Raw genomic sequence first — 14,339 nt, 5'->3', positions numbered from 1 at the left:
CATGTTATTTCGCTTACACTAATTATGGAAGTAATTATTTGCCTTCCATTCCCAGTACAGGAGATCAACTTAGGTGACCCAATTAATTTTCAAATCACAGTGGTGCAAAGACTTGAACAGTCTGCTGTCATCACTTGAAAAATATACCATGTTACATGAAAGAGGGCACAGAACAGTGCTGAGAATTGAAAAGGGGATAAGCACATGTAGATTTCTGCTCCAATTCGATACTGTCGTTGCAGTACTTAACCCAAGAATAAGTTTTGAAGGAAAGGGTCATAATTTTTTGCAATTTACAAGACAAAAATTCCCTTTAATTTAGAAACACACAATTCAGAAGCAGCAGTGGGAATATAGGAACATGCACACATACACACAGGACAGCATTCTGCTCAACTTCCAGGTTCAAGCATCAGTGTTCTGTTAGAAAAGAAATAAGTTTGAAGAGCCTAGCAGATTACATTTAACACTCCTTTTATTGCAGTAGAAATTCTAGTTTTTTATAAAATCCTCAAATTACAGGATATACATATAGTGAATCTCATTGCAAGTCTTTAGCAGCTGTAGAGCATTACTGCATGCAGTTGCTTCTGCAGTGTGCAAGTGTTCTATAAATAGCTAATCATGTTCAGAGAGCAAGACAAGTAGTCAAAGAGTATTATATGAAATTGCCAACTGGTTCATCAGTGCCAAGAGGTTGAGCAAAAAATGAAGTTTATAAACACATGGCTCTGACCTAACAAACTAATGCAACTGGAAAGTCTGAATGATATCTACATCACAAACAAGATAACTCAATAGTTTCGGGAAAATATTTCCTTCAAGACTAGAGTGTTTCGCATAAGGTTTCTCTGACCAAGGAAGAATATTTAAGTACAGTGCTACAGAAGTTTGCAAAAGGCCAATGAAATCCATTTAACTTTATGCCATTAGAATAGTAACACTAACTACAGAAGTACAGGCAAATACTTTGCCTTGAATTTACAGAAAGAAGTTGTGTTCAGGCAGATAATAGTCTTTCTCCACGACCTACCTTTCAGCTGCCGGGTGAATGCATAATCAGCACTCAATTTAATATTCACTGCTGTAGTCATGACACTGGCTCTACATCAGTCATCAGATGGATTCATGCCAAAAAAATCCTACAGCCATTTGTTTCAGAAACTGCCTGAACAGGTGCAATCCTTTATGCAAATTTCCCATCACAATGAGAGTCTCAGAAACTGGAAGAACAATTTATATAGAGCTAGCTACAGATTAATTTTCTAAAAAGCTGACATGACTGAATTACTACAGTCTTACATTTGTGTAGACACAAGAACAAATCTGCAGTGATTCTGCAAAAGTTACTTCGTTTACATTGATTAGTTCACTTAAGAGATGGTTAAAAGTTTAAGCATTGCATCTTTGTCTGAAAAGCCTACAGGTCAGCAATTCGGCTTGTTAAAACATCTTGTTATGACAAGGTAACTGCAGAGAATTTTCTTGATATTTCTTCCAATAACATAATGTAAGACTAATGTCACAAGGTAGAAACTTGGAAGAGCTCTTTTTAAGTAACATTAGTACGAACAGCTTCTCCTTCCGAAAAGGTATTAACCATGTCAACTTGATAGATTTTAATCCCTTTTGTTGAATTCAAATTGGGCCATATTTTTACATTGCATATAGTAATTTAGGTAAAATGGTTCTACAGAAACATTTAGTAAGCAGAAGAATACTGTCCAAAGTGTACTGCTTAGGTATGTGTACCAACTGCTATCCATGGGAGCCATCCTACAGTAGCTATAGTTCCAACTAACATAAATCTACTGAGCAGAGACTTCTTAGTTTTAATCAACCTCAAACAATCTTTGATTTAAAAAAAACAACCAAACAATTCTGTATGACTGAGTAGGTTTTAAACAGGATGCTGCTATTTTTGTCCCGCCGATTAGAAAGAGAGCACAGTAATTTTAAGTTTCCATTACTTGCTTTTGATATGCTATATTTCATATTATCTCCAAGAAAAGCATATACACATTTTTATACAGCCTGGAGTGAGATCAGTGTAAAACCAGGAATTTATAATCATTAGCAGAAGTGCCAGCTGCTCATAATGTTCACGAAACACAAGTGCCTGAAATCTGGCTATGCAACAGTTGGTGCCAATCTGCTTATAAAGGAAATGCTGCTGAGGCATAGCCTTCTTACAAAGACAGGGCATGAGGGCTTCATTATTAAATGTTCAACAACAATCCTCAGCTCAGTGAATAGAGTCCTGAAAAAAATCAAATACAAAGAGTTTTAAAATCCTATAGCATTTATCAGAAGTATAATCTAAATCCATATTCAGTTCTCAACACCCCCACACACACTCTAATTAGATCAACTCAGTGTTGCTGTATCTAGCAAGAGTTTCAGACTTCTGTCCTTTAAACACTAACATTTCAATTAACTTTAGTCCAGCAACTTACAACTGAGGACAGAGAAACACAGGAGAAAAATCCCACCTTTGGGGGGGGGGGGGGGGGGGGGGGAAAGCATGCTAAGAAAAGTAATATTTTGAAGTATTGTTAAGGAGTCAGGAAGTCATTGTGGGTCTGCATTGCATCTCCCAAGAATCCTGCACCCTAGAAACCCCTATTACAAGACAGACATAAGTTTCCCTTAAAACTACATAAATGCCAGCAGAACATCTTGGATAAACTAGTTCTACTGAAAGTTAGTTTTATTATTACACAACTTCATCACCTTCATAGATTTCTTTTTTTTTTGTTTTAAAAAAATGTACTAAGATGAAACAATTATTTCTTACAATAATAGGGAATAGGAGGTGATTAAGTTGATTGTTCTCAGAGCTGTCTTTGCACAAAAGCCATTTCTTTGGTACTTTAGTAAGCTATTTTCTAATCGAGCAGCCATCAGACTGGAAAGTATTTTCATGAAAATCTTGTGCTATGCAATGCTTGTCATAAGAAAAGTTCTGAAAAAGCACTGACCTGAGCAAATCATCACAGAAATATTTACAGTTTTAAGTTTCAAGCAATTGTATTGCCTTAACCAACTTTCAAACAAAATAAATAAGGCTTTATTTCAATTATAAATAACCTGACTCATTAATTTAACTAAAGGAAGTAATATTTAAGATCATGTACAGCTTTTTTTCTGACATTACACAAAGTGCCTGCTAACATATAGATCTTAAATAAGGGTATCTTTTTGGTAAATGGTTGCAGAACATTAAAATAATGTCTTCTCCCAAAGTGTAGTTTTAATTACACAGGTACATTCTGAAAGCTCCCATTCAAGGATAGTGGTACATTTCAGAAAAGTTTGGTTACATGAAATAAACATAATCTTGAACCAACTGTTCTTTGTCAGCATCCAGGTATGTACCACACTCTGCAATTACTGTTTGCAGATTTATACCACATTCTACAGTTACCATTGGCAGATTTCATAATATGAGTTATGTACTCATTTTAAAATGAAAAATTTCTGAATGCCTACACACTACCCAGTTAAACACCAACTCCTGAAGTCAGCGTAGTGCTTACCGACAGTATGGATTTCGCCGAGAGGAGTACCGCAATGTAAGAAACCTGTAGTAAATGAATGGCTGGAGCAGACTCCCTTGCCCACTGAAAGAGAAGAAAGAAGTAGAGCTTAATACCAATGGGGGGAAAAAAGAGAGACTAATAAAAGCAATCAAACTACTTGGGCACAAAAAGAGCTACTAGATTGGGGTCACACTGGTTCAGATAATCTAGATCTGACAAGAGATTACACAGACATACGTTTAGGAAAGGTGAAACTCATAGAATAAAACTGCTCAATGAAGCAGTTAAAAATTTCAAGCAACACTTTATATCCCTTTGTTGCAGTTTTGTGAGGCTGTGCTGCTGAGACAGTTTCTTGAAGCAGCAGTTACAGCTTTCTGCCAGCCTGAACTACAAACAACAAGCAATTCAAGGCCAAAGTCACGGCCCAAGAGATATGGAGCAAGAGAGAGTTTCGCATCAGAACAGGTTTGCTGGGGGAGGCTTATAACCCCACGAAGGACTTGGACTGAGACACTGTGATAAAGTGATAAAGCCCTGTGGGAAAGGATTCACGTTGGAGAAGTTCATGGAGGACTATCTCCTGTGGGTGAGACCCCACGGTGCAGCATGGGGAGTGTGTGGAATGAATGCCCCCCGCCGAGAAGGAAACCAACATGCAAGGGACTGACCGAAGCCCCCATCTCCCAGTCCCTGCCCCACCCTGTGCTGCGATCGGGGGGGAAGAAGGGAGTGAAATCATGACTAGAGTGAGGTCTGCTTAGAATGGAGCTAGGGAGGAGGTTAGAGGTGTTTTAAGATCTGGGAAACAGCTCATGAAGAAGTAAGATAAACCCATTTTTTCCCAGTCCCAGCTTCAGTATGTACTAGATGACTAATCAAGCAGCAATACTTCACATACTAAATTCTCTATAATGAGAGAAAAAGGAAAAAGTTCTCTGAAGACAAGTTTAAAGTACTTGAATGTTTCTGATACTGGATCCAGGGCATATCTGCCAGTTTGTATACCAACCAAAATGGAATTCTTCAGAACTGAAGCACTGAAGTGTTCGGCTAACATGTTGAAAGATGAAGACAAATTATGCATCCTATCAACTTCCAAGAAAATAAAGCCTCCCTTCCACTGTCAGGACAAATGGTCTTACTGTGCTATGAATTGTATAGAACAAGAGGTGTTATTCCCCTCCAAATATTAAAAGGCAATGACCCAAACTTCAGTGACTGGCAGGTCACTATGCTATGACTTCGGTAGGATTCCCACAGGCATACGCTGAAGATCCCTGGCATTAATCACACAGGCTGCACAGCAGGCACAATAAATGCAGCCAAAAAAAATTAAAAAAAAAAAAAAGGACATGGGTCATTGGTCTGATGTAACACAGAAGAGGACACAACCTACTCCTGCCTCCATGCTTTCAGAACAATGAAATTTCATGCCACTTACATTTCTATAATCCAGACATCAAAAATCAGATTTCACTTCAATGAAGCTGAAAATTTTAATATTCTACTGCAGCAATCAAAATAAAACCTACTGAACGTAGGAGAAGACAAGTTACAGACCTGAAAAACTTTGATTTGACCCCACAATGTCACCCATCCTATGAAAAGAAAGGGTCATTTGCTGTTCAGTTATATCAGGGGGAATGGTTTTTCATTTCACAATGCACCAACCTGAGAATTTTACAAATCAAACTTAATTCTAAATTCAAGTCTTGGTCAGCCAGAACCAGAAAGATGGAGATCTGCAACCCACAGAACACTCAACTGCAAAGAGTAATCTTGTGAAGTTTCTAGCTTTTAAAAATTTATGACAACTCTTACCTGAAAAGCATGAAAACTGTAGCTGGCATCAGGAATATTTCGTTGCAAGCAATGAACTTTAGAATATTCTGTTGATTAGCACTCAGTTTCTCTAAAAGATTTCTCAGAAAGGGTAGACTATTTGAACTTCGTGCCTTTAACAAAAGAGATTGACAAAAATACATACAAGTTACACCTATCTTCTCTAGCATAAAGAAATCATAATACTAACAGTTATCGTTTACAACTCATTTCAGCATTTTCAGACTAGATTCTTCAAAGGTTGAAATTAGTATCCCAAAGAAAACTACCATAGGTCTGGAATTCCATAATTACATAGAGTTCAATTAAAAGCATGAGGTTGCAATTTCCTCACCCACCCCTTTTTGGTTCAACTGCACAGAAATGCTCATCAGCCTTATTCTGTTCACTAGAATGAAGCATCTGTGGTAGCAAGATAGCCTAGTTATGAACACCAAAGAGTGGAGTAACACTGAGCTGCACAAGGCAGTTTATCATCCTTACTGAAAGGGTTGTTAGATATTGGAACAGGCTGCCCAGGGAAGTGGTTGAGTCACCATCCTGGAGGTGTTTAAAATAAGAGTAGATGATGTACTTGGTGACATGGTCTAGTGTTGGACCTGGTAGGCCTGGATAGATGGTTGGACTCGATCTTGTAGGTCTTTTCCAACTGAAACCATTCTATGGTCAATCAGCAGGTCCAACTGGCAAGTATTTTGCTTGCTAGCAACTCAACCTGCAGTTTGTTTTTTTACTACCAAAACAGAACACTACATTTCACAGGGCATTGTTTAGCTTGAAAAGACACCTTAACTATTACACAGCATTTACTTCCTTCAAAGAACAGCATTTGAAGAAAAACAGTGTGACCTCAAACATACAAAGTCGTAACAGAAATAGAAAAACAAACCAAAAAAAAGCAAGAGAAACCTTCTCAGATTCTCTGTGTTACGACTCCATACTGAAATTTCACTCTAACTCCTCCAGAGCAGCTAAAGGAAGTCATAGCTGCAATTCAAACCTGTTTACAAACCCCAAGAATACCAACAGCATTCATTGTATCATACTTACATCAAGAACCTTCTTTGTATATGTGGCAGCATGAAGCAAAGAGAACAGCAGAACTGGAAAAATACTCACTGAAGCAAGCGATAAGGAAAATTATAAGCTGCAGAAGTGCTTCATTTCTCCATGAAGTTATGCAAACATAGAAGTCACAGCTTAATGGCTCTTTGCAAGAGGTTGGCTGAAATGACCTATACTAGATTAAGACATCTATGTGTCTAACAACTATATTTATAGTTCTTCCTTTTGCTTCTTATACCTCTTTACTATGCATTTCTATTAACTTCAAAATGTACTTTTGCATACCTGCATAAACACACAGCATACACCATTACACACCAGTGCATTTCTGATGTAAGCCATTCTTTCTGCATGAGGCACACATGAGATTATCCTCAAAATCTATCAAATGTATTCATAATATTCTTTCATTAAGTGATGCTACACAAGATGTTTCTTTGTTGCCAGGCATTCAGATTTTATAGAGCAAGCATATACACATTCCTCTGCCCGAGACATTTTAAAAGCAGAACATTAACCATACATAGAGAGTGGCACAAAGAAAAGTCACTTCTTGCATGTAGCCTCTGACAAGCTACAGCAGTAAGTCTTTTTTGCAGATTTTATCTTTTTAATATCTTACCCAAAAAAGCTACTACTGAATGTCTCCCTACATATGTCCTACCTAGTTACAGTGAGAAGCTGTATATAAATATTGTACTGGCAATAAATCAAAGTCACCAACTTCTCAAAGTATCACTTGAGGCTGGCCACGAAACCCACTGAAGTCACAGGGAAAGACAATCTGAGTAGTCACAAGACTAGACCGCACTAGTTACAGAGGTGATTGACCTGAGCATGGATCCATCAACATAAGCCCCTCCTATTTTACATAGTTATGTTCTATGAATAGCAAACGTATTCTAGGGTTTTGAGTCGCAGCACAGCTGATGAAAAGAATGAAGTTGTTAAGCTATTTTACATCATTGCCAAGATGAAAGGATACTTGTAACAGGGTAGGAATTCACAAAGATAAGAGAGTACAACAGGTAGTGGCAGCTGTCCTCCAGCAAAGCCTGGGCCAGAAACGCCCTGCTAAGCTGAAAGTGCGGTAGCCTTTGGTGTAGTCGGAGGGCACTAGTAAGAGCATTTGCCAGCAAGGCACGCTGATAAAAGCTTGCTGCTTCATGCAACCTGCAAATCATCAGAGGAGATGTTACCATATGAACCAAGCCCCTGCTCAGAAGTCTTTCACCCTTGAGAATTGCATCACAATTGCACAATACTGAAGTATTTCTGTTACCGTACAGAAGGACTGTTACCAAAATATAACTCAAAAACTCCTAACATTGGCTTACTGAGGGCAACAAAGGTAAAATAACTTAATACATTACTCCATAACTACACATAAGAACAGGCATTTGCCACTACTCAACACAATTTCTAAACACATGTAAAAAGTTTAAAGCCAATCTAAAAGGTCTGTGAAGTGTTCTGACAGAAAGCAAGTAAGCTGAATAACAGAAATTTACCCTTACATGAAAAATAACTCTACAAAAATAAACATAGTTGTTTTTTATGTATTTTGCAATATTACAATACATACCCTAGAAGAGGCAAGACAAATAAAGCTGAGCAGTAAACTGTGAACAAGCGGGAAATCCACATTGCTGTATCCAACTTGTTAGCCATCAGAAATTGCTACATTAGAAGAAAAGAAAAAACCCAACCCCCGCAGAAGTTGGTATCTTAACGTTGGTATGCAATGAACATTCTTCCCTTCTATATTAAATTGCAAGTCCTTCTCCAACCTTGAATAGAATCAAATTATAGCTTGAAGCAAAGAGCATGTTTTTGTTCTGTGTGATACTTGACTCATACACTGTTACTAACCAGATCAAAAATAGCTAAGCTTCCCTCAGAATCAAAAGGCTCCTTTGTACATTACAACCAAATACAGGGGTAAAACCTTCTGTGGAGGTATTGCTTTCCTATACATGCCACCCTCACTAAACAGCCAGCTTCAAAAATGCATCCTGCAAGGTTTTTAGACCTGACTTTTGTGTCTATTGCTTCAAGGCTCCTTTTAGAATTCACTGCACACATCTGAGGCTAAACCTCCACAATTCTTACGGGGGGCAGGCTACAAGGAGTTAGGTGAAGTTAGCATAACTACATCACTAGGAAAACAGCATCGGTTTGACCTACATATTCTTGGCCTCAGAAAAAAAGAGGGGGGGAAAAAAGCTTTTAACAGTAATCTAGCACATCTCCTGTTGTTACACTCTCCTCAGCCAGAGCCCTCTTCAGCCCTGATACAGCCCCATACAAAAGGGGTCTAGTGAAGCCCAACACACTTTTGGCTATTTGGTGCCTAAGAGAAGAGGCAAGCGTCACCTTCCTCTCACCTGAAAGGGCTGAAACAAGTTTCCAAATTGAGCCAGCCTTCAACGGCTGCTTTTCCCTCCTTACTCTCTTTTTATGTGACCAGAAGTTAACCTAATCCGCAAGGGCCTCAGTATCACTCCTTCCTCGCACACAGAGCTGCTGCGGCAGGGAACTAGCTCTGATGGAGACATGTGCAAGGGCGGCGCAGCAACAGCGCGTTTTCAATCAGAAAGTGAAAGAGCCGCCTCGCCCTCCCCGCGCCCGGGCGCCCAGCCGGCCATACTGCGACCCCAGCAGGTCCCTCCCACCCCAGCTGCACCAGGGGCGCCAGCGCTACCGGAGGAGCGCCGCGGTCGGCCCAAAAACCCCCAGCCCGGAGCCGGGCGGACGCCGCGGCCTACTGCCCCCACCAACGCCGCCGCCACGGCAGCGCGCTCCTTACCACGGCTCCGCCGCCGGCGCCGCCTTGCATGGGCCCGTTCTGCGTGGAGTCCGCCATGGCCGCACCTGCGGGGAAAGAAGCGCCTCAGCTGCGGCAGGGGCGACCGCAGCCTCCCAGAGCCGAGCAGCAACAGCCGCCACCGCGGCCCACCCACGACCCACCGCAAACGCCACGAACGGCAAAACACCACTACCGCACGCTACCCGGCCACAGCCAAACGTCACTTCCAACCGACCGCGAAGCCTGCCGGGCAATGTAGGCCGGGCGACGTGACGTTTTCGACCGCACCTGGCAACGTCACGAGGCCTTGCCGGAAAGCGGTGTGTGGCTGCTAAGGCCTCTAGCCCGTCCGGCAGGGACTGGCCCCTTCCTCCGCAGCAGACCCTTGCAGTGCGGCGCCTCGGGGCCTCGCAGCCCCAAGCAGGCCCAGCCTCTGTGGCGCAGCGTGCTGCGCAGGGCCTCTGTGCTGTGATAGTAACGCTGTTAACGCTCGCTTCGGCACTACCCTGGGGAGTGTTTCCTCAGTGAGGGCCAGATAGGCTTTCTGGAGTCATGTAATACCAGCAATGGGAATGAGAGTCTTGATGTCCCAGGCAGAGGGCTTTCTGGTTCCCTGATGCTGCCACGCTAATGTCACACAAAAATCATGTAATGTGTCTCGCTGCTTCAGGCTGTGTCCATGTGTTACAGTGCTGTTGGTTCACTACAATGTAAAAAGGCTCCAAAAACCTCCTTTTCAAAGCTGCACATGCCCAAACACAAATCCAGGAAGCAGTACTGAACATGCAGCAGTGTTTCTTAAACCTATGGCAGGTAATGATTAAGCCTCAAAGCTAAGGAGCTTTAATCAAGTCCAGGTACTATCGGCAATGTCAACAGGAGGTCTAAGTTGGGCGGTACAAAGCAAAAGTCTCCTATTCAGTCCACAATATGTAGCATGTGCCATTTGCAAGGTCTTAGAAAGGGTTAATCCCCCATTAATCTGAACCTTTAAATTAATTACTTCCTTTTTTTAAAAAAGGATCTGTGCTGGATAGCTATGCAAACATGCTTCTGTTCTTTGCTGGAAGACTCTAAATCAAGTATAATTCAGCTGAAGCATTACCAAAGTAAAATAAAAAGAAGCACACTCCGCAAGACAGAAACCTCTGGACCTTCAGCTCCTTTAGCCTCTTGGGGTTTGTGCCTGGGTTTCTCTCAAGAATGTGCAGCAGGTTCCCTCTTCTGGCAACACAAGCACCATAAAGCCATCTGCTCCAGTTTCTAATCACTCCCAGATGCTTTAAATTACTTTTTAGGAGGGGAAAAAAGCCACACTTTTGTGCCCAAAGACACTGGAATCAACATCCGCAATCAACCTCATTTCTGTCTTAGGATGATTAAACTTGAAGATTGATTGGAAGAGACTCAGGAAGACATCAGAAGAATGTGTAATGAAGTATGTTGACAGGAAAAAGAGCAAAAAAGAGTCAACTGATAGGGATTCTAATACCATAACAATTAAAAGTAAATTAAGGTTTGAGGCTAATTAACACTTTTAAAATTGAAGATGCAGAACCTGATTTCCAACTTTTTACTCAGATACTCATCTCTTACTAAAGTGGCTGCAAAGTTGGCACAAGAACAACCTGATAATTGGGGGCCATTTTTCTACAGGTGGAAGAGACTCTCCAGGTAAACAGCACTACAGGATTAGTACTCTCAGTGTGTCTGCTGGGTGTTTTCAATTGTGTGATAAAGAGACTGACAAACACTTGTCAGTGTGCTGTGAAATCAAGATTATCCATTGCCAGATTATTTTCTTTATTGCAAAAGAAAATATTAATATAGCCAAGAGATTTCTCTAATGTAGCTGAAGTGCGGCAATACACATTGAAAACACCAGGTATTTAATGCTGCCAAACTGAAAGTTTACAAGGGTTTAAAAAACCCCAAACCCTTCTGATCAGTCTTAAAGGTTATGTATTTCTTAAGTGGACCTAGGACGACAAATCCGTGTCTTTATCAGGTGTGCTTATTTATTTATTAGCATTTGTAGTTTGGGGAGGACAGAATACACATGCGTGCAAGACATTAATTTCTAGTGTCTACTTTGCTCTCTGTCATAACACTAAACTTTTTAATTTAGCAGAAGTTGTCTTTCACAGATTGCCCTTCATTACATTTAAACAATGTTAAACTGTTGTTTATTCCCAAAAGTTAATGGCTTTAAAAGTGCAATACTTTGGAAAACGTAATAAGGAATATCCCACTTGGCCCTTTACAGCTGAGAAGTTCCCTTTGGTTTATATAAATTTTTCTTTTCCCAAGTTTCCCTTTCATTCTGCGTCTGTTGTCACTGCTTGTTCCATAGTCTTGCCTGCTGAGAATTTGGACCACACTACTGCTCACTTAAACTTGAGAGATGACATTAAATTCTATCTTAAGGAATCGAGTTTCAGCTATTGGCTTCTCCCTGTCCCGATTCTCCTCTGCTGTAGTATTGCTGATTGAGCAGAGAGGAGGAGCAGAAATTGATTCCCGTGTTATTAATGGTTTGGTTTCCCACAGTTGTAAGGGGATTCTTCCGGACCATCAAGGCACCAATTTGCTTTCATTGATGATTGATAGTTCAGATGTTCAGAAGAGTATCACTGTAATTGCTGAGGACTTATCTACCTCATTAGCAATACAGTCCCATTTCTCCTCTGTGGCAGTCCAACATGATCAGCACAGACATATACAAATTTGGAACTAACACAGCTCTCTGTTGCCCCCCAGTGAATTTATAAGTCTATTGGAGACTTATTGGCCATAACGATACCTGGGATTAGCTTTCTATTAATTTTAAAAGTTACAGACGCAAAAGAGATCTATTTTGACCTTTCAGGCCCAAACACATACACCTACTTCCACTAACTCACTTTGAAGTCCTGGACAAAAAAGAATAAAACAGCTTAGCATGTCTATAAAATATCTCTTAGAAATGTATGAAAGAAAAAAATGCAATGTTTTGCATTTGTTTAGCTCCAGCTGAGACTCAGGATACACTCTGCAAATTTACTAATGCTCATGATGTCACTATGAGTTAGATGGTTAATGAAGACTTTGGGTCAAAAAGGTTGGTAATTTACTTCCGGGTACACAAGCTGTATCATAGCTGGGCTGGAAACGGAATCCACAGTTCCTTGAGTCCCCATTGCCACTTCCCTTCATAGTCACTACGTGTCTTCAGATGAATCATTTTCAACACTCCATATCTGATTTGAAGCCCATCAGAATATCTGAAGAATAGGGAGGCCTTTTTGGTGTTTCACATTAATGACTGAGAACCTTACTACAGACACCTTGGAAATACTTCACAACAATTATTATTAGGTAACTTTTGGCAGCCATGATAAAATATTTTATAGAACTGCCATTTTTGCATTACAGGTTGTTTTAAATTTAAACTTTTTATTTTGTTTTAAGTAGCATCACTTCCAGAAGCATGCAATCTTCTGTGATCTCCAGTTCCACCAACTCTCAATTTAACAGAAGCTGGCGTCATGTTGTTTACGTGGTGTTCACCAGCTTACAACACGGAGCACTTGAGGTTCAGATAATGATTTATCTCTTTTGTCCTTCCTGATTTGAAAGAAGGTACTGTTGCTAACATCTGTTTACAGATTTCACTTATTTCGAATAAAAGAGAGAACATTCCTCCAAGGTCGACAGGCTCGCAGTTCCTCACAGCCAAACTAGCTCCATTATTTGTGTCAGTAGTGTATAACGCAAAGCTAAAATAAGTTTTTATGCAAAGTTGTCATGAACAATTTGGTTCTTGTTTGTGGTTATCTCAAGCTGGCTGTCCAAATCTTGAGAAACAATGAAGGACATCGGGTCAGTGCCTGTTACATTTTTCAGAAAAAGAAACAGAAGTCTTCTGTCTCTCTTGACCAGATTGCTTTGTGATTTTTTGCTCGATGGTCTGTAGCAATATCATACATGGTCTTCTTTCTTCTCCCTCACAGCTGGAGTTTCCATTTACTCACCCTTCCTGGAAGGACTACCCTTTTAATCACTGAGTCCCTGCCAAAGCAGTGAAAATGATAAACCACAACCTTTCTTAAGATGTGCAAAATAGGAAGATATTCCTTCCAGCTGCTCTCTGTGTCATCATTTTCATAACTTTCAGCATTTTGGTATATCTCTGTGTTATGAAGATAAGTGACTCAGAAGCTGCAAGTGTAAGCTTAAGATGGCACAAAGAACTGTTATAAATGTACATGTATCTTTTTAAAGGTTGGAGGTATGGCACAAGGCTTGGCCTGTGATTGAATCAGAAAGCAGCTTTACCAGGGTGGTTTATTTGCAATGCCAGATCCACTAAGGACATGAAAAATATTGGAAACTTAAGAATGGAGTGACAGATGGGCAAGTGTTCTTTAAATAAATGCAAGGAAGATCAGGGAGATTTTAGAGTTCTGCAGCAATAGACTGTATCAACAAATGGAGGAACTCAGTGAATTATAGATGTGAGATTTCCACTACCTGTGCTGCCTGATTAGAAATCCCCCAGCAGGAAAGATTGATAAGCATCCTCCTGCAAGCCTGAAGAGTGTATTGATCAATGCCGAACTCAGCTGTGGGTTGTTGGTAAACGCTCCTTTTTTGCTACTGTAAGGGAATAAATAGAAAACGAGGGACAAAACCCTAAAGCTGTAAGCTTTCCCAAGGAGAAGTTCAGTCCATTATGTGAGGAATATTAGATGTATGTATGTATAAAAATGTGCAAAGAAATACTCCCTTTCTGGAATACTGTCTGTTATATGAACTTAGTAAAAAACCCACAAAGTTTGGCAAGGGTGACACTTGACACGGTACTGCACTAACAGCTAAAGACTAATAACACTGTAATCTCTGGTCCAGTCTTTCTCAGCAGAGATTTTCATGAGCAGGGTTATATTTCTGCCACTCATCCAGAATAAGCAGATGTTTGCAGATAAATAATGAAGTTTGCAAGCTGTGTAAGATGAATGAAAATGAACCACCAAGAAATTTTCTGCTTCTATCTGAAGGTCACACAAGCCAAAGACTGGATATTTTCCCTCGACTTA

The 14,339-nt window shown here is 40.4% G+C and overlaps 1 protein-coding gene across 2 annotated transcripts; it reads right to left on the bottom strand.

Annotated features, from left to right (window-relative positions):
* Window positions 1–298: 298 nt before the first annotated feature.
* TMEM33 (transmembrane protein 33) lies at window positions 299–9,432 on the bottom strand. 2 transcript variants are annotated; one of them, XM_084266693.1, is made up of 8 exons: window positions 9,423–9,432; window positions 9,262–9,326; window positions 8,038–8,132; window positions 7,438–7,625; window positions 6,438–6,505; window positions 5,367–5,500; window positions 3,540–3,623; window positions 299–2,260 (listed from the first exon to the last, which is right to left on the bottom strand). In XM_084266693.1, exons 2-8 carry the CDS (start codon window positions 9,316–9,318, stop codon window positions 2,131–2,133), a joined length of 756 nt encoding a protein of 251 aa, XP_084122819.1. In that variant the 5' UTR covers window positions 9,319–9,326; window positions 9,423–9,432; the 3' UTR covers window positions 299–2,130. The 2 variants fall into 2 exon arrangements, with proteins under 2 accessions (XP_084122819.1, XP_084122820.1); XM_084266694.1 differs by lacking the exon at window positions 9,423–9,432 and having other exon boundaries at window positions 9,262–9,404.
* Between the last annotated feature and the right edge of the window lie 4,907 nt (window positions 9,433–14,339).

The sequence above is a fragment of the Gallinula chloropus genome (assembly GCF_964237585.1).
Source record: "Gallinula chloropus genome assembly, chromosome: 7".
NCBI lineage: Eukaryota > Metazoa > Chordata > Aves > Gruiformes > Rallidae > Gallinula > Gallinula chloropus.
This window is presented reverse-complemented; position numbering and strand designations above follow the sequence as displayed.